We start from the raw sequence: 20,770 nt of genomic DNA on the forward strand, positions 1-20,770 counted from the left end.
AAGATCATAAGTGTCCCTCTCACTTCCAGAGCAGACATCTGTACACACTGGTGTGTCTGACAGGCCACCAACATAATGACAGACCCCTCCCATCCCTCCCACCACCTCTTCGCACTCCTGCCATCTGGAGTGAGGTTCCAGAGCATCAGGGAAAGATCTGCCAGACTGTGCAATAATCTCTCCCCCCCCCCCCCCCCCCAAGCTATCAGGGCTCTGAACACTCTCCGACTGCTGCCCTGCATCCCTCCCTCCAACACCACGGTGTGATACGTCTGTACTAACAAATGAACCAGCACTTCAAATCTGTTTTTCTACTCTACATTGCACATTGAAATGCATCAGCACTTTGTTTCATGGTTATGTGTTTTTGAAATGTGTTTTTAAATGTGTCTTTTACAATTTTAAATCACTAACCTGTGGAGAACAGCTTTCTGCTCCCATCCTTGCTGAGTGTGAATTATGCAAGTGACAAATAAACGTGATTCTGTTTCTGATTAATTTTTTACTTCAAGAACTTCTCTTTCCTTTCCTTGCATTTTTTTCTTTATTATCTAATGGATTGAGGTATATCCTGGGTGGTGCCTTGATCAAACCCCTCTGAGGGTTTTTTGCACCTCTTAATCTAATGTGCTCTAATGAAGCAGAACAAGACAGGCAGCATGCAGCAGAGACGTGTGCTGTGCTGAAAATGTTGACCTTTGTGTTTCAGGCCTGACCTTGTCTAATCTCTATTAACAGATTCTGCTTATGTATGCAGCATCTGTAAGCAACAGGACAAAAATTTGGCATCAGAAGTGTTCTGGTTTTCATTTATAGTCCATTTGTAGTCTGAGTTGTATTGACCAATCATATTTGAATGTCAGGTAAAGAGTCTGTGTGGAGACGTGTAACACATTGGCCAAATGGGATTCTGAACCCATCAGCTATCATCTGACGACCAGTTAGATTTATATAAGCTTTTTAAAAATGCATCTGCATTCAGAAGCAGATATCTGATGAAAAAGAGAGTAGCTGAAATGACCAGTGGATGGAAGAGGAAGTCTTGACTCAGGTCTTTGCCGGCTACACTGAATCACCTCCAAAGTGTTGGCCCTCGGCCCCAGAGGCTTATCTTCATCAGACCGATGGCTGATGACAGGGTAGACTTTCCATTTGGCCACACTGGCGGGTGAATGTTTGTACCAGTAAAGTAATGCCATAAAAACTATGCAAAGAGTCTCTTCCACATTTTGGTGTCATTTAAGGCCGTGCTGCCATCTCATTTATGTAACATGTCTGAGTGGAGCTCTGGGTTGACTCCAATGCCAGTGTATGCAAGCAGACCGGATAACCAACTCCATAGTGTGCTGCTTGCAAAACACCAAACACCATAGTTTAAAGATGGAGCATGCCTGCCACAAGCACGCAGATGTAAAAAAAAAACCCAAAACAACATAACAAGTGGTTGCATTAAAACAGAGGGGAAGGTGGCGTGGCGCACTGGAAGATCAAAATCCTCTGCAGATAGAGATTCAAGTAAATGACAGAAAACAGAGCTTAATCAGAAGAAGCCCACCCACGGTAATGAAGACTTTTACAGGTTTAAGCAGTCGCTACCAGACCTATAAAATCTCTCTCTCCCCTCCCAAAATGTCACCATCCTGCATACCGGCTGACTGCTGCTGCAGCCACACACAGCCTGCGCTTCATGCTGCAGAGCTGTAATTCATGCTAATTCAGCAACCCGGCCTTCCATTTCTGTTTATTTTTGAATAGTGAGTGTAAACATGGTGGGGCCTACTTTTAGCACGACGCGAAGGCACTGCTGGGGACACACAGAGGAGAAGCACACAGAGTGGTGGCCACAGGAAGTCTGAAAATACACCAGGCTCACAGCATAGTGCCACAACAGGAGAGGACAGACACGTACAGTACAGAGATGGAGACGCCTCACTGGGATAATGCCTGATGAGGCGTCCATCATCCCGTATAAATGGACAACAGGGAGGCCAGAACTGGATGGTTTTATCCAGCTTACACCAAAAAATTAAGACCATTCATTTACATTTTTATGCGTTTTGCAACTAAAATGTTAAGTTTTTCTTTTTTACAAGCCATAACTGGTAACACCTGAGAGTATGACGAATACCTGGAACAGTCATTACCATCCCATATGGTTCTCATGCAATGGAAACGTTTTCCCTTGCACCAGTAAATAGGACAGATTTTAAGCCAACTTTACACTGTCTGAGCGAGGTTGGAAAGTTGCAGAATTATTCTGCGTCGTCATTCTGCATAAAAAGGTATGATCGCAGAATGGAGGGACAGAGTTGTTACCTCGCTTTAAGCCAGCAGTGGAGGTAGTAACAGCGCCGAATCAAAGTCTGTGTTATAGGGACAGCAGGCAGGACGGGACAGGTGTGACGTTTTGATGATGTGTGTGAGATTTCAAAAGCAGCTAGCAGCAGTTAGCAGCTAACTCACACACGAAAAAAAAGCAAAATGTCCACAAATTGGGGAGACACTAGCTATGTTTCCATCCAAAAGTGATTGGAATCATTGGGAAATGAAGAAAAGAAAAGAAACACGAATCCTGTGTGTTTCCATTAAATGTACGGACTTTGGTGAAAATGACGAACTCGCGCGAGTTTTCCGCAGAATCGGAAACAAAACAAGTCTCGCATTCTTCTTCTTCTACGTTTTCTGGCGGTTGGCAACCAGCTTGTAAATGCATTACCGCCTTCCCGACCCAAAGTGTCGATATCACCATGGAGAGAGGTGCGCTACGTCAGACTTAATTCGAACATAACTGTTTCCATCCCCCGTTTTGCGAATCAACATTTTTCGAATCAACCAAAACCCGGCTAAAGCGAGCGTATGAGTAATGAGTCCAGGAGCTCTGAGCAAAGGACAAGGCATATTGACCAGAGGCAAAGTTATGCCCACAGACATAAAAATAATAGATGTATCTACTGTGACGTCACCCATTGGTCTGTTGACTCCCATTTTGAAGCCTCTGGTTCAGCATTTCAGCCGTCACTGGGATTGACCAAAGTGGATCTGACTAAAAAGCCGGGGACACTATCAGTAAACCTGTCACTCAAAGCAGTCTGCCCTTAATTATGCATAACTTTGAACCTTAGTAAGTTATATAAAAATCACCCCTTGTACAGTATTCATGAGTTAGGTATAGAGACCAAAACCGTTTTTTGTACCAGGCTGTAAACATGTTCTGCTGTAAGGATGGACATTTTAACATGAGTCTCCAAGAGGACTGACTCACTTGACATTCTTTAAATGGCCATTAGAGGAACTGCTGTTTTTGGCACTTCCTTGTTGGCTTGGTTCTGTCATAGAAAGAGCAGACTGATGCTGTTGTGTTACACATTACACCTGTCTGACCTCTTTTGCTTCCTGATCGCCAGCGTGCTATCTACAATCACACACTGGGGAGGAATTACGCCGGTGTTCATTACTGGCGTAATGAAGGATCTTTGTTGCGGTGAAAAGGGCTGCAGAGAAAGAGAGAGATACAGAGACAGAGATACAGACGGAGAGACAGACAGAGAGGGAAAGGGATGGGAGAGGGTGTGGGGTTTAGAGAGCATGTTGAGGCATCACTCATGAGTGTGGGTGGCTGACTTCCTGTGTGTTTGTGCTAGCAAGAGCACGTCTGACTGCTGATCTAGAAATATAGGCCCTCTGAGAGCTGAAGCACTGAAACCAGGAAAAAAGAAACATTTCAACAGAAAAAGCACAAGGCCCTGACGGGTCACTGACCTCTTTCAGCATGTATATATTCTCCCTGACACTTTTCTGCCCTCTGACTCAGTTTTTGTCCCCAAAGATCTCCATATAACAGCAATTACATAGCCATTAATATGCATCCTGTATCAGACTATGACATTCAGATACAGGAATTTTGTTTTAAAAGAATTGAGGGAACAGAGCTATTGAATTCTCTATTAAAACATATTAACCTTCTGTTCTTGAAGGTAATTTTACCAAAATGTGAGCAGATAGAAAAGCTAACAGGGTTTATTCAAAATTGAAACACGCTGCTTTTTTACAAACTTGACATGTGTATAGGCTTGGTTTTGTTTTGTCATCAAGGATGTGAGGCTGTCACACATCTCAGCAAGTGGTCTACAGTGTGACTGAATTTTAAAAGATAAAGGACAAATAAAAAAAAGTGATTTTAAAAATGTCAAGGACATCTGGAAAGAAACAAAGAGCTAGCTGCAGTGATGACTGATGTAGCAAGAGAAAAAACTGAGCTGAAAGAAGAGTAAATATTGGACCTACGATCATCAGGTGGACACAAACACAAAGACTCCTAATGAATCAATGTACTGCTAGATGTGGAAATGAGTCAACATATAAACAAACTTAAAAGGTGAGTCAATTTTGTGCTCATGATTTTCTTCCTCTCCCCTCCAAATGGCCAGAACAATCAGTCATTGTTGGTTTAAGTAAAAGACTTGCACAACTCTTAGACTTCCTGCATGTTCCTCGCTGGCCTTCACTAGACAAGTCAAAGAGACGGTCTGCCAGCTGACTTTAGATCGCTCCCCTCAAGGTTTTCATTTAAAAATGGAAGCTGATCAAATGTGAAAACTACAGACTTGACTAGTCAAATTAGAGTGGAGAGAGCACTTAGGAGGAGTCTTTCAGGTCTTGTGAGGAGAGTCAGCTGTTTGGGAACAGCCCCGCCAGACAGACCGTGACATTGAGTGGATGATTCAGCAGTCTCTGGAATGACAGTCAAAGACGCCGCTGGTCATTATTTATTGCGTTAGCTGAATCCATACTCTCAAAGACTGAGACTGTGTGTGTCTGTGTGTTGACCCTTGCAACACAGATGGTGCAAGAGTGACCGAAGTGATGGCATTGCATCTCTTGAGTCATGTGCATAAGTTGTCACTGTGCATGGTTGTGCACCTCCCAATTTTGATACTGGGTTTTCACTGCACGTGCAAGTCACTTGCATGACCCTGTGAGAGACCACAGTGTTGGTCAAATGGTCTCAAACACAGATGAATCGTGCAGCCATGTTCAGTCTATGGCATTCTTCCGGTGACACTCTTTGACTTCCTGCTTCTTCACAGAATATTTTGTTTCGACGCCCCCTGGCTTTACAGAAAAAATAATGCAACAGGGAACATGCTGAGCATAAAAATCACATGCCGAGGTCTGCACCAGTGTCTTGCTGGAGCATTTTCGGGAGTCAGCGGTTAAAAGCACCATGGAATGTTGTAATGTGAGCTACAGGTCAAGTTTAAACTGCTTCATTTGACTGATGGGATGCAGCCCTTACATTTGGTCCAGACAGGAACTTGAACTGGTGACCCTCAGGTTCCCAACCCCACCAGAGTGCGGATGCCCCACAACCAGAAATTATGCAGTCGTGATTCCCACATTGGGTAATTCACTGGGGTTAGGACAACCAGAGAGCAACGGCTGAGCCTCGCCCAGGGTGAACCACCTTCTCGATCATGGTATCTCCCCTTAACCATTTAAGGACATGAGTCTGCACGGCCGTGTGAACACGCAGAGAAGAGAAAAAGTTGTGAGAATTGAGTCATGAACACCCAACCGAAAGTCAGAAGAGGGTGGAGTATCTGATGCCAAACATAAAAAAACCTTCTGTTCTGAAGTAGCGGCACTTCTGCAGAAAGTGAACGCTAAATGAGCTGCCATATTTAGTAGCGTAAAGAATGGAAATAAAACAACAAAATGCATTATATTAGCACACTGTGGACAGCTACGAGCGTCACGGTGCCCCCAATGGTGTCGTGTGATTTAAGAGAGACACAGAAAGGGGTAGAGAAGATGAAGGTGGACTCACGCAATGTTTCTGTAACTTATTAATAACTTACTCAGAACGCTGCTTCATCACTTTTTGTCCTGCCCGCCCGCACTGCCAGTGATATTTGCTAGCAAGATCTGTCACCAATTATTGGGTTGGATTGTTTCCATTAACATAACTGAAGTAAACTGAAGTGTTAGCATAGAGTTTATTTCAAAAAACTGTAATGCTTTTTGTAAAATAACCCAAATAACTATAACAAATATTATTGTTGTATAAATCCTAAAATATAATACAACTGTAGAATTATTCTGCTCAAACATGTTAGCATAAATGTGTGTAACAGTGCTCCCAAGTATGTGCAGATTCTGTTCTTACCCAACAAAACATTGGTGAATGTGCAAACCTTTCTGAAAACTGCACAGGAAATTTTAAGAAGAACAGTTGGTGAATGAGGCCAAATGTAAATTGAGTCTCAATCTGCTCTTCATCAATATCTGTGATAGCAGGAGTGGTTGAACTGTGGTTCTGCACCACATTTAGCTCTATGTAGGAAAACACTTTATTTCAATTCAGCTGTAAACTTTGGGTTGCCCTAAATGTTGTTCATCTTTATGTTTGTATAGATAATCTGTCAATTTGTGAAATCACTTGTACTACATATTGTTTACTCACTACTACAGCTACATGCTTTAAGAGTTTTACCTTGACGTCTGATTTAAAGGACATAAAACCTGAATTGTGCTTCACTTCTCTATTTCCTCCAGACACAAGCTGAGCACATGACGAGGAAGCCTTTTATCGTTTACAGCTCAGATCTCGTGTGATCCTACACAGTCACTTCATTCATTTCATTGGTTTCAAAGGGCTCTGCTTCATGTGAACAGTGGTCATATGAGCAACAGGTCTTTGGCACAGCCGTGTCGAGACATGTCAGAGAACAGGCTCGTAGGAGTGAATGCGCTCTCCTCTGATGACGTCGCCGTGGCATTTCTTTCATAGCTCTGTCCCAACATGGGGCTGCTGCGGGGGGCTGATTTGGTTAGCGGCGTTGTCTTATTACGTTTTCTCACAATGACAACACTCTCACAAGTCTCAACAATGACTAAATGCCATACAATCCAGCAGGCACAAAGCAACCAGTTGAGCTGCCTGCTCAATAACAGAGATGAAATGTAGTTTGAGCTCACGGTGAGGAGGAAGCAGTGGACCGCTTCTTCTTCGGGTTTCAGGTTTTTCCACCCTTGACTTTGAACATCTGTGATTGTGTGTCTCAGCATTGTGTGGTTAAGTGATTGATGTGTGAGCAAACAAACCACTTAAAACATTACATACCTGTGAGCCACTATCTAAACAACACACAAAAAAGCTTGTGTAAATATCACACAACAGTGCAGGCAAGACACAGTGTACCAGCCAATGGAATGCTATTCTGGAAACCCACTCAGGTCAAAGGTCAGCCCAGAGGTCAGGACCAACACACAGAAACAGGGATCACTGCGACCTTATGATGATCATAATTTGCTTCCACAGAGCTCAAAGCAAACAGCCTTCGCTCTCCTCTTCCTCTCAAAAACACACAAATCTACCCGGCGGGGAAACAACAGTTAAAACTCAACGAGACACTTTTACCAAGCTGCAACGTACAATTTGCTGCACTCAAAATGATGGCTCCAGAGGGGCTGAGCGCTCAGCCTTGCATGTTAGCAGCCAAACGTATGGAAGGCCCAGTTCTCACTGCAGCTTTGAAGAAAATCAAAAGGCAGATCGGTACACCACAGTTAAAAGAAAATCTCCTGGAGCTGCCTTATTGTCCTTCACTGACTTCTGTAACCTCACTGAACTCATACATGACATAAGCGGGTTCTTAGTAAAGCACATACACATATGTTAAGTCGACCTGCCAAGGGACTGCAGTCACTCAGAGCATCTCATCTCTCTGCTTGAGAATAATGTTCTTTCTACATAGTCCATGACGACTATACTGGATACAACAAAGCTAACAAACACAAGGCACAAACATTAAGTCTGCAATTAAGAATAACCTAGAATTACCACCTTGCGGTTGTCGGCCTCCGCGAACCACTTAAATTACAGTTTACATCCATGTCTGTCCAGCCAGCTGACGATGCTTCAAATATGGATGTTGCTGCAAAGAAGCTGTATATTCTAAAACATGGATGCTTCTCACACTTCTTTAACCCAGCAGCACAGAAGATGTGAACAATCAGCACAGCTTCAAAGTGGACACCCAAGATTAGAGTCACCAATTCAGCATCGGAACAAATGTCTCCCCGTCTGTTGCTGAGATATGATGTTGAATAATGACCAGAACAATGTTATACAGAACATTATAATGTCACAGTGAAGCTGACCTTTAACTGTTTAGATATGAAATTTCATCACCTCATCAGTGTATCCCATGAGACATTAGGGTGAAATTTGCCATAATTAGTATGAATTCCTGAGTTTTGGCCAAAGACATGTTTTGAGAGGTCACAGTGACCTTAACCTTTGACCTCTGACCACCAAATTCTAATCAGATCATATTTGGGGCTTAGTGGACTTTTGTACCACATTTGAAAGAGTTCCCTCAAGGCTTTCTTGAGAGATCACATTCACAAGAATGCGACCACAGCTATTGCCAGCGCGGCGGCATAAATAACATAAGGCCTGTACAGTGTCTCTTTAAGTCTGATTTATGGTCCTGCATTAAATCAACGACGTAGGGTACGTGGCTACGCAGGAGGCTCGCCATAGCCTGCGGCGTAGCCTGGCGTGCACCTCCCAAAAAATGTAACTACACGTCGAGGCGACGCAGACCCAGCGCAGACCGAGAGGGCTGTGATTGGTTTGCTTGCTAGCAACACATTTCCGGTTCCGTATTTCCAGATTGCGCCATCCCCGCCATCTTTAAACATCTTCTGTCGCGATGTAGATGTTGCAGTATTAACATACTTTCTTCGACATCCAACAACTCCAACTCCAGCAAGATTCTCTCTCTCTCTCTCGGTCGGTCGCCATTGTTCACCGTGACCGGAAAAGCAGGAAGCTAAACAAAGAATCAGCTAGAGATGACGATAACCATTCAGGAAAGGAACGCAGTCCCCTACCGCTCTGGCGGTGAATTGCACCACGACAAAATGGAGTGACAGAGAAGTTCGAAGGGTTCACGACAGCGTCACGGCAATGACGTAGGTACGTCGTAGGTACGCCGCAGGACCATAAATCAGGCTTTTTTGTGTCCAAAGATCTTCTCAGGGCTCCAGTGTGACAAGAAGAATAGAATTCTGCATTTATAGAAATGTACAAGAGAGACCATACAAATTAAATGAGTAGAACCTAGACTGACGTTAGCTTAACTGCCTTGTTAACTTGCTGTAAAACACATTTTAGTGAATCCCGACAAGAACAAAAAAAAACCTCCATCATAAAACACCACCAATGGTAAATGCTATGTTAATTTGAATGGAAATGTCTGCTATACTCTCATTTTATTTCTATGGGAGAGACATTTCCATTCAAAATGCCATTCTGTTATAGATAAGTGAGCGAGCCATCAAAGCATCTTTAACAAAAGCTATAACACAACTATTCTCCTCCAGCAGCACTGCACACTCCCTGAGCTTTAACAGCCACATACCACATCCTTCATGATTCACTGTAGTTACCATTTCATCACCATCTGCACACCTTCACAGTATCATACATTCCTACAATAGTCCTGCAGTAAATCATCCTGCTCTGAAGCCTCTAATGTTCAGGTTTGTTGCCATTTTGTCAAAATGACGTTGATTCAACTCTTTTGTCACTTTCAAGTGTGGGGCTGTGTGCTGGTGTCGAATTACACTGCGTTAGATTCCTGTATAATGAGCTGCGATGCAGCATGTAGCCAGCTGCAGCAGAGACTTGAGGGTGTCATGAGGCAGTTACAGTGTCGTCTGCATTAACCTGAAGCATCTTTAGGTCCCCAGCACAGAATGAGGCTGTGACCAGAAAGTATGCAGTTATCGCCTACACTATCTGTACTGCTTTACTTTGATGAAATTCTCTATCAGCATGGTTTCACATGCCCCAGGTGTTTACTGAAGTACACCTCATCTCAGCTGCATAAAAGGCTGAATTTCTGCATCAGTTATGCTACAGATCTGCGCCACTGAAGTACAAAACTCAAGTTGTGATGAACTGGGATCATGGAGGGATAAAGAGGCCACCATGGCATCAGAATCCCCTCCCCATATACATCCCAGCACCAGCTGTTATGAAGCAACAATAACTAGCTTAGTATTGACGTTCACTAGTTACTGAAGTGAATACTGTAATGAAACAGCAGCGAAGCATTTCATCATTTTCATGCTGAGAAAAATGCACAGAAAAAGTCATGAATAGATGGCATGATGCCATAAATGAGCTCACCAGAATCTGAATTCCTTTATTAAAATTCTATTCGGCTTCCTTCGACTCTCCTGTGCCTTCATCTCACAGTCTGAAGAACCTCTGGTGTAGACAGTTTACAACCCAATACACCAGATTTTTCAATATAAGCATCCCTAAGCGTCGAGTCTAGATGAGTTCTATGTCTGTTTAGAACACAAAAAATTCGATATGAAAACAAAATGAAGCCATCTTACCTCATATGACCACACACACTGGACTCCCGCGAACCTCCTGACACACCGGCCCACCTCCACGTCCTCATGGGTGGTGTACATCTCCTGGAGACACTCTCGGATGTGGGGCACCATCCTCTTGAGGACCTCGCGGCTCATGATGACCCCTGGCCCCCCCATGCAGAAGTTCTCCCCGGGCTCCAGGGCCAGTTTCCCCAGCTCGTCCCGGGCCCCCATGCCTGTCTGGCCCAGGAAGATGGCCTCGCTGCTGTTGAGGCTTCGCAGGAAGCCCTCTAGCTTCTCACTCTTGATATAGACGTCGTCATCGGCCCTCATGAACCACTCGTACTTGTCCAGGTAATGGTCGTGCATGTACTTCAGCATCATGAAGGACTTCTTCTGCGGTGGGTACGAGTCATCCACGTTCCTCAGAGCCACTATGGGGATGGGTATGGAGGTGTCCGAGCCCTCGCTGGAGAAGAATTCAACGCGACCTGGAATCGTCTGTGCCCACGTCCTGTAAACACATACAGAAACAGATGGAGTCAGATAAAAGGTAGACAACAAACATGTTGGATTATCTGTCACATGTAACAACCCCCAATGACAGGAAATCATTTAATACAGTGAAAGCAATGCATCCAAATGCACCTCTCATTAATTTTAACAAAACATGTATGGCCTATGACAAAAATACTCTCATCAACATCTGGAAAGCACAGGGATTGGATTAAGTGCAGCGGACCTTGAGACAATCCACGGAATACTTGGTCAATCAGGACATTCTCAGTTACTTTATTATTTATTTAATTATTCTATTATTTCTCAATCTACACAATTTTTTTAGGCAAGTCGCCTGCACACACATGCAACAAGGGGGGTCACTCAGCCATGAATGGCATCCCTGGAACAGTTGAGGGGTTTGGTGCTCAAGGACACCTCAGCAGTGCCCAGGAGGTTAACTGGCACCTCTCTAGCTGCCAGTACACACTCCATACTTAGTCCGTACAGGGACTTGAACTGCCGACCCTCTGGTTCCCAAGCCAAATCTCCATGGGCTGAACTACTGCCGCCCCAGTTGGACGTATCGTGGGGAAAAATGCATTTGTTTCAATCAGTATTCTAAATGTATTATTTAAGTTAATACCAGACAAATGAGCGGCACAGACTGTGGGTGTCATTGTTTTTTTGTTGTTGTTGCTTGATGACTTTAACTTGTCCGGTGCGGCAAGTAAATTTCTCTTTCACTTAGTTCAATGGTGTTCATTATGTCTTTAGTTCCTGATAATGACTTTAGTTGTTCTTTTATCTCAGCCATGTTATGATGATACATACCTTGACATGTTTCAGCAGAAACTTCTGCCTTCCTCAGAAGTTTCACTTCACGTCGCAACCACCACCAAGTGACACTTCTGAGGAAGGCGGAAGTTTCTGCTGAAACATGTCAAGGTATGTAACATCCTAACATGTCTGAGATAAAAGAACAACTAAAGTCATTCTCTTTCACTTGCCCTACAAATATCCACTTGTCCCAAACAAGCGGACAAGCCTCAAAGGAATACTTCACCCCCACACTGATCATTTGTATTTGTCAATTTCTCATCACGTTACCTTCAATTCGTGAAGAAAACTTTGTTTTTCTCACATGCCTCCATGATGAACGAAGAATCCAAAAACATTCTTCATGAATTGAAGTAAATGGGGACCAAGTTTTAAAACAGCAAAACCACTCACACAACTCGTGCAGGGTAATCCAAGTCTCTTTTATCCAGTACCCAGACAAACACATTTGAACTCAAACAGAGCTCATTTGCATGTGGAAGTGTTTTATACTTCTGTTGTGTTGCCATGTGACATCACTTCATGAAAAGGTTTATCTTTTTTGGATTCTTTGTTCATGGCAAAGGCAAACAAGAAGAAAACAACAAATTTAATGCAACACAGTGTGACTTATTAATATAGAATGGTTATTTTGTGGGTTAAGTATTCTTTCAATGTAGAGCCTTATTGTGGACCCCCATTGGATAAGATTTCACTTCAGAGACCTCCATCTGAAAAAAATTTCATTGTTCGATATTAGGGATGCATGATAATATCGGCACGTCATCAGTATGTCAATATTGGCTTTAAAATGAACTATGAGAACCGGTCAACTTGCTTTTTCTTATATTACACGAATGAATATTACATATGCTGAAAAGTACTGACTTTCATGTCTCCATCTGCTGGTGGGCCGTCATGATAAGAGTATGATGAGTATGATGTTAATTCCTCTACAGAAGAGACTTGATGATCACTTATATATATATAAAAAGTGGATATATCAATATTGCTATCGGTTATCGTCCAAATAAGTTGTCATGTATCGGCATATCGGATATCGGCAAAAATCTAATATTGCGCATTCCTGTAAGATATGATTCAGACCAATATAGCAGTCCCGTACAGTTGAGGAGATAACTGGAGGGAGTGAAACCTATGACCAGAATCTGTGGTTCTTGTGACTCTTACTAAGACTGGGTTCACGTTTATGTTTCTCAATAAATCTTCATCCCTTCATAGGCCAAGGAGAGAAATCTCATCTACGAAAGCAGCGTTAACACAATCAGCTTAATTAAAGCAAAACCATAAAGTTGATGCAAACATGGATGCAAACACTGGTCTTTTCATACTACATTAGGTTTCTGCATAAACGGGATCACATGCTACTAAAAGCCACAGCCACAGCTTAAACAGGTGGGGATGAGAGTATGTAATGCAAAGCAATGGTGCGTTTTCCTTTTGTAGAAAATAAGCTTTTTCAATGCTGACATATTCCTTAATACATCACAGGAAACAACAGACAGTAGCTACACCAAACTTCTCAGCGAGTCAAACTCTCGAAATAGAAATGGGAGATGCTTCTTTTTGGTTTGTTTGTCAGCCAGAGAAAAGATAACAAATTCAGTAGAAACTAACAGCTTGTGTCTTGTTCCATAAGTCTGAGTCATGGGGCTGAACACAGTCCACTGGGATTAACCTTGAATAAACTTGTTTGCAAAGAAAGGAAGCTCGCAGTGCAGTCAAATCATTACCATGGTTTTTAAAGTCCTAAATGATTTCTGTTGGACTGTGTGTGAGCACAAAGACATGCTACAGGACAGACAAAGTTATGAGTCAGGCTTTTCTAAGCATGACTGTAAACTATAGGAGATATTTTGAGTGTGGGTTGAGGAATGGTGACGCTGTCCTTTAACATGAGAACGCCACTGAGACTGCTCCTCTACTGAAGTACAACTAAAACCAGGAAGGATCTTTCATGTAAGAAAAATAAGAGCATTAGTCACCAGAGAAGGATCACAGAGATTTATCTTGTTAGCTTTTTAAATTCATCACTATAATTTACTTCATGTGGTGGTGGTCTAACAAAACAGAGAACCGCTCTCATTCGGTGCATTTGCAATTACCACAAATATTGCAGGCATGTCTGCCATGGAGAAACAGTGCTATATTTCCTCTCAGCCCAGATGGTAATTCCATTAAAGCCTAAAATAAGCATTTACTCCAGGTGTTAGGCATCTGAAATGGAAGTAAAAGAAAAACTAGGTTTAGGTCCAGTGTGTAGGATTTAGGGGATATACTGGCAGAAATGGAATGCAATAATCAGTGTGTTGTCTTGAATGTATAATCACCTGAAAATAAGAATCTTTGTGTTTTCATTACCTTCAAATGAGCTGTTTGTATCTACACGGGAAGCCAGTCCTCGCACATGAGTTTGCCAGTGTTTCTACAGTAGCTCAGAACAGATAAACCAAACACTGGCTCTAGGTAGGCCCATTCGAATTTTAGCATCTGCCTGCGTAGTTAGCGCCCCCTCCCCGACAAGCAGCATCGGAAAACACTGATTTTTCAACATGAAACTGTTTGATTCAGGGTTTCTTCCAGTTTAAATCACCTGGAGTCTCCTTTATAAACATTATGCACGCAAGAAACAAGGCTGAAAGAGGCGAACGCCACTTCCCAGGCAAAAGTTGTCATCTATAAAAACAGACTTGATGTGAGAAACTTTGACCCATGCTTACGAACATTTTGGAGACGGGCAATTGACCTATGGCTAAGCCACGCCCCCCTACACAAAATATCAACATTCAGTGACCAGCGCTTTGGTAGATGTCACAGTACACGACATTTCGCAGGAGGCAGTTGTTGCTTTTTGGGGACATAACGATCAGATATCATTGAGAAGTAACCAAAAGGGCCTAAACTACGCATTGGAGGGATATATTCATCACTTTATTGTTGAGAAGGTCGATGAAAAGCTTAAATTACAAGCCAAAATTTACAGGTCACAGTGTATGCTTGTGAACCGCATCTCATTGCCGTCGCCATCAAAGACAACAAGTTAAAGTGCCACTGAAGTTAAGGTTTTTGGCTCAGAATATGAGAAAAGGATAACGGCCTTTTTACCATCTTTACCAAGAGTGTCTCTCCGTTAGTTTGGTGCTACAGTATTTACACTGAATCATTCAGCATAACGTTTGCCAACCTTTGTTATCTCTGCCATTACAGATAAGTTAATGAAGCTAAGCTCCAGAAGTTAACGTTAGCTTAACTAGAGCCCTTTGGACAACAGCTAACAATGATATACGATCACCAAAGTACAAAACTAGAACAAAATAGGCTAATGAACTCCCAGCAAACAAGGTGACATGATGAACAACGCAGCTAGGAGCTAACGTTAGGCTAACTTTAGCTAACGTTAGCTAGAGATGTTAAAGATAACTTTATATTTCTTTCCAGCAAAGTGACAATATGTTGCCTCAACACAATGTTAACTTACCTTAGAACAGATGTAGACATCATTGTTAATCTTATTCACGTTGAGTTGATGTTGTGGTCTAACGTTACCACACAACTTTATCCAAAGGAGACACTTTTCTCGGTTGAGATGTGGTTTAAAGTGTAAAAAATACACCTCGTCGCCCAGCCTCTCAGGATACCTTGTGTCGGAGTTGCATGTACGTTAGGTCAATTAGTGACACAGGATGCTTGGTTGTAGAAACTGTCGAATATTTTTTGGCGCACATCATTTTTGGCTTTTGTCCGTACGTACATTTTTAGTATGGATTCTACACACTGTTTTATAAATGAGACCCCTGGTACATTTGTTCTGGAGAGGAAGAGACCTCTGCGGACAATTCGGCTCCTTATGAAAAAACCTCCTGAACAATGAACACTGAAGGAATTCTAAGCGGTGAACTTTCAGCTGGTTGCAATCTGTGATCCTCGCCACGAGATGCCTTTAAATCCCTTAAATCTTACACACTGCTTCATTAACATCATCTCGTTTTAGCAGAATGAACAACTCATCTATGTCTACTGCTGATGGACTGCTCATTTACAGCACAGTTCAGATGGATCCTCATTGAAACTAGAAAAACTATCAGCCTTCACCAGACAATAATCTGCTACACCATCAACTATTTGCATCAGAGCCTTGAGAGAAGGTTAAATACACTCCTGTGGAGCTCTTAAAGCATTCCTCTGGTGTAAACATCAGTACTGCTTTCTATACCACATATCTGCCTGATAACACTGAAGTTCTTTTACTGTATTTCAAGATTTTGAGAGTTAGCCTACACACTCATCCTAACTTGTGAAAGTAGCACTGTAAAAAAGACTATAAGCTGTTGGGATGAGATCCTTCAGCTTAACACCTTTTCTACAAAACTCTCAACCAGCGTCAGACTCAGGTCATGACCAGAGACCCTGACCTGGACATTAACGATCTCCTGAATGGAGATGCAACCTTTAACCCTTTTGTATAACCTCCAGTGTTTCCCACATAGTAAGAAGAATGTACTCACATCTGAATGATAACACTGATCTTTGAACTGACTGCCTATACTCCAAGTCTTGATCCCTGATCTCCTTTACGTACCCTGAGAGATTTAACTAGAGACCATTCTGCACAGAATCTGTAGGCAATGGTACAAGATACTGGTATTGGAAGCATTCTGATTTCTGTTTGTGGTCAGAGTAGTATTAACCAATCACGTCTGAGTGGGCTTTGGTTGCCTGCTGATAAACAGTCCGTATGGAGAGCAACAGTGGCAGTACACATCGGCCAAAATGTAATCTCAGAACCCATCAGCTATTGTCTGACAACAGCTTAGCTTTATTGTAGCTTTGAGCTAATTCATCTCTATTCATATGCAGCTATCCGTTTACAGAGATGAACCGAATTGTTGTCTGGACCTGTCTGAGGTTGTTAACTGAACTGTAACAATGAGAAGATGTAGGGAAGGGGAAGTCTTGACCCAGATATCCACTTGACTACACTGGAACCCCTGAAATTTGGGTGTTGTCCCCTGAGGCTTTATCATCGTCAGACGAATGCCAGCCACGATCTGCGACTTTAAACAAATGTGGGCCTGGGGCATAAAGCAAGGGGGAGTGGGGGGGGCAATGGCCTCTTCCCTCTACCCCCCTACTTCTGGAACCATTGCTCAGAACACACTCATTTTCAAACATGGCCTTCATTTTGATCTCAGCTACACACCTATAAAGTTTTGTGACTGCATCTTGCACAGCTGTGTCCAAATCTATCCCCAGACAGACATAACACGAGACAGAGTCCCAAAAAAGGCTTTTGTGGTAGTTCCCACTATAGTAGGTGTCACCAGAACCACATTTTGCCATGATGACACACAAACACACTGACTCACAAGGTGAAAGCAACAAAAGCCTTGCTGTAGCTGCTAGTACAGATCTACTTCACTGTATGCAAGACAGAATATTCTTTAAAGGGAGACCATTTCCAAAACTCATATATGTTTTTCTTGTGGCTCAAGACAGTCTTAAAATATGAGTAAACATGACCAACTCTCTCCAAAATCCAAAAACTAGAGTGCTAAAACTCAAACCTGTGATGCCACAGGGGTCAAAGTCTGGAGCTGCTCCAGAGATGATGGATTGGGGAAGATGTTGTAGACGACACTGAGAGCCCCCAGGGGAATATTCTGAGTATACAGGTACATTTTCTGTTTCACAACTGAGAACACTACAATTCAATAAAGCTCATTTGGGTATAAAAAGGGAAACAAACACTCTGTAAGCCCCCAAAAAAATCAGTCTTTGAAGCACCTCCAGACTGTACACTTCATGGCATCACAAGATTGAGACTGACTTCTCTGGTTTCTGGTTTTAAAAGAGAATAACATATTGGAATTCTTAATCTAGGCTGCGTTCCCCTATAAAACACTCCCCATGGAGTATGGGCTTGGTATCTGCTTCTTTATGTTGTTCTTTGAAGAAAACACCGCCTTATTTTTGGCCTTTAACATAATCAGTGCAGGACTCAACAATGACTCCATTAGAGTCATGAGCTCCTATGAGGTCCCAGACATGTTCAGTGGAAACGACAGGACATTCACCTCTCCAGAACTAAATATATTGCATGTAGCACAGGGAGGAAATGCCAGCACTGGGTCAGACCTGTGATGTGGTTCTATCAGGTGGCTGCTGAAATGAGAATGTTTGAGAAGCCCTGGTTAGCCTACTGTCTGAGCAGCTCTGCAGACCTCGTACGGTGGACGTGCTCGTGGGTCAGTCAGTGCAAACTCACACTGTGCAGACAAACTCTGTTAAAACCCACAGAGCTTGGTTTTAGATGCTGTGAGAGATCCTAGAGCTGAAGCAGTTAGTCAATGACTCAATTAGTCACTGAGGGAAAAATATTTAAATATCAGCCGTGTGTAAACGAGATAGTCAAATATTCTCACTGAATATATTTGGGTTTTTGACTGTAAGTGTAACAAAACAAGACAGTTAAAGATGCCACTTTGGAAGTGGTGCCCAACCATTTTCCTTAAGGGAGCCCTTTTCTATCATTGAGTAAACCCCTGACTAAGTGACATACTTTATGGATATTTCATATTATCATCAATGCATAACAATAAGAGTAAAGAACAACTGATAAACTGTACAATGAAACTAATATCTGCAGTAAGTTTGTGTAAATGGAGCAATGAATTTTGTGCAGATTTTTCCTGTGAATATTAAATCACAAATTAGTTTTCCTGACATTTTTAAAAACGTTTTATACGGTTCTTTGTCTGTATCATCTACTTTTTGCATTTTCAACAATCATACACACTTACTAGGCTTCTTTTTTGACAAATTCAGTGTTTTCTCCTTGACGCTTGGCCGTTGTTACATTAGCTGTTTGGCTGTTTTAAGTGCGTACTTTTCTAATACAAGGCAGGGCTGTTTAAAAGAGAGGGAAGGCTCTGCGAAAAAAGCTTGTCCTCACCATGCCTTCATCCTGTAAGGTTTAGAATTTAATAGAATATGTCTTTATCGTCCACCAGGGTGGTCCGTGACCCACAGCAGGGGTCAGGACCCCCAGGCTGAAAACCAGTGACCCAGGACTCTGGGAGGTTGTGAATATGTCTATCTATTTTCTGACTGTTTTTTTTTTTTTTTAGTTGCAGTATTATCTCAAAGTTTGCAAATAAAACTGTCAGGATAAAGTCTGGAGATATGTGTCAAAAATTCTGCAGCAGACATGAAGAACTTTTTATTCTAATGGAAGGGTTCAGCCGTTAAAAAAAACATGGGTCTCGGTTTAAATATTTCAATGTGTTAACATCATATAGCTTCAAAGAGGAGGCACAGTGTGATGCACAGTATTTCTGATACTCTCTGACGGGGTGGACGATGATTTTCGTAGCAAGAGCTACTTGAGGTGACAAACAGGGAAATTGGATTTTAAGGGGTTTTGATGGCAGTTTAACAGTACAAAGCTAACACAAGGTGTCTACAGGTATCAGACAGTTTAGAAAGCATCACAGGCAAGCACTGCAGGTGAGTGGTATATATGTGGTCTTGTGCAGAGGTAAGTGTTGTGTAGGAATATGGTTATTAGAGTGAGTTAAGTCAGTCAAATTGAATGAGTGAAGTAAAATGACAGTATTACAGGTTTTTAAAGATTTGTAACATTAGAAATGTGGACTTCTAGAAAGGCTTCACTCATTTTCACAAAAAGAAATTAAAACATGGGTAAATTAAATAAGATAAAGTGTTTGTAGTAGTTATGACCTCACAAATTCAAGACTATTTAATGACTTTTAAGGCTTTATTGTTGTATCATTTAATTTAAGACATTCAAAGAGTTTTTAAGGACCTGTGGACACCCTGTAACTGTCACCTGGTGAAACGTTATTTGAGTTTCTGATGAATCACCCGGTTGTTCTAGTCATTTCAGCTTAGAAACTGTTCATTAATTATGAGGGAGGAAGGGTAGTGCAAATGTTTTAAACACTGGGGAGGGACTTGTGGCTTTTATTTTGGCTTTAGAGGAGGCACATTCAAATTTAAATGGTTGTATTTTTCATTTATTTACTGCAGATTTTTAAAAGTAAACATGCCTTCCAAACCCAAACACTGCTAAAATTACACCATTTACCACAGCCAGAAATGGTAAACACTATTTTTAAATTTCTAATGGTCCTTGGACACATCATAAGTGACGACCGCTTGGGTCAGGGAAGAAAGCATAACCAAATCTGAGCTTAAAATTGCGATATTTCATCAAAATCACTTTATTCTACGTCTCATTTCAAATTTGGTCGAAAATAAACTGTGTGCATGAATAAAAAGTGTGCAGGGCTTTTTTCAACTCCAGGGGTACGTTCAATCTGAAAACAGCGTGCATCATGTATCTACAGTTTCCAGGTTGAATGGCATGTGTCCTCAAAATGGTGTGACAGGCTTTGAGGTGTGAATCATGGGTGGGTAACCATTTAGCAGTGACGTGTGTATAAATCATTGCACATACAGTTTTTTTTAATTTCACACTTGCTTTGGCAACATAAATGACTGCTGCTTGTGCCAATAAAGCCCCTTTTTAAATTGAATTAAATAAAACCTTGCAATATTAAAAAGCAGAGCACCTGCGTATCACAACAGGGCATTCAACGTGGTACCATTGTTTGTTATATTAAATGTTTTGCTGTATTTGTCGGGGCTGAATGCAGCCCAGGATTTGCTCTTTAACTTTTAACTTTAAAGCATCAAAAGGTAAATTTTAAAAGTCTAATTAATGGTGAAGGGTCATGCATTTTCTTCCAGATATGTGTAGCGACAGGGAGGCTCAGAATAAATTAAATAAATTAAATAAAAATCAAAGTCTCACCCCTGCCACCCCTCCTCCTCTGACAAGTTAAGAACAGTCCCTTATGAGAGCACAAACCAGACACACCATGCAGCAGGTTGGTATATTTAAGTACATTCCCTAATAGACCCACAGTGGGCTGGGTGCTAACAGTCACTGTGGAGCTCTGACAAACACTGAAAATGGTAGAAGTGTGGCCGTTAGCTAGCTGCCGAA

At 42.1% G+C, this 20,770-nt stretch overlaps 1 protein-coding gene and 1 non-coding gene across 2 annotated transcripts in view; both read right to left on the reverse strand.

Annotated features, from left to right (window-relative positions):
* chsy1 (chondroitin sulfate synthase 1) overlaps positions 1-20,770 on the reverse strand; it is an 85,605-nt gene that overhangs the window by 63,909 nt on the left and 926 nt on the right. Inside the window, exon 2 of the mRNA XM_049561603.1 lies at positions 10,420-10,915. Coding sequence (XP_049417560.1) covers positions 10,420-10,915 — 496 coding nt within the window. The remainder of the gene's footprint in view (positions 1-10,419; positions 10,916-20,770) is intronic.
* Positions 5,338-5,503, reverse strand: LOC125882624 (U1 spliceosomal RNA). Its single transcript, XR_007448351.1, has one exon. It is a non-coding gene; the product is annotated as a U1 spliceosomal RNA (small nuclear RNA).

Source organism: Epinephelus fuscoguttatus, linkage group LG2 (assembly GCF_011397635.1).
Source record: "Epinephelus fuscoguttatus linkage group LG2, E.fuscoguttatus.final_Chr_v1".
NCBI classification, from domain to species: domain Eukaryota; kingdom Metazoa; phylum Chordata; class Actinopteri; order Perciformes; family Serranidae; genus Epinephelus; species Epinephelus fuscoguttatus.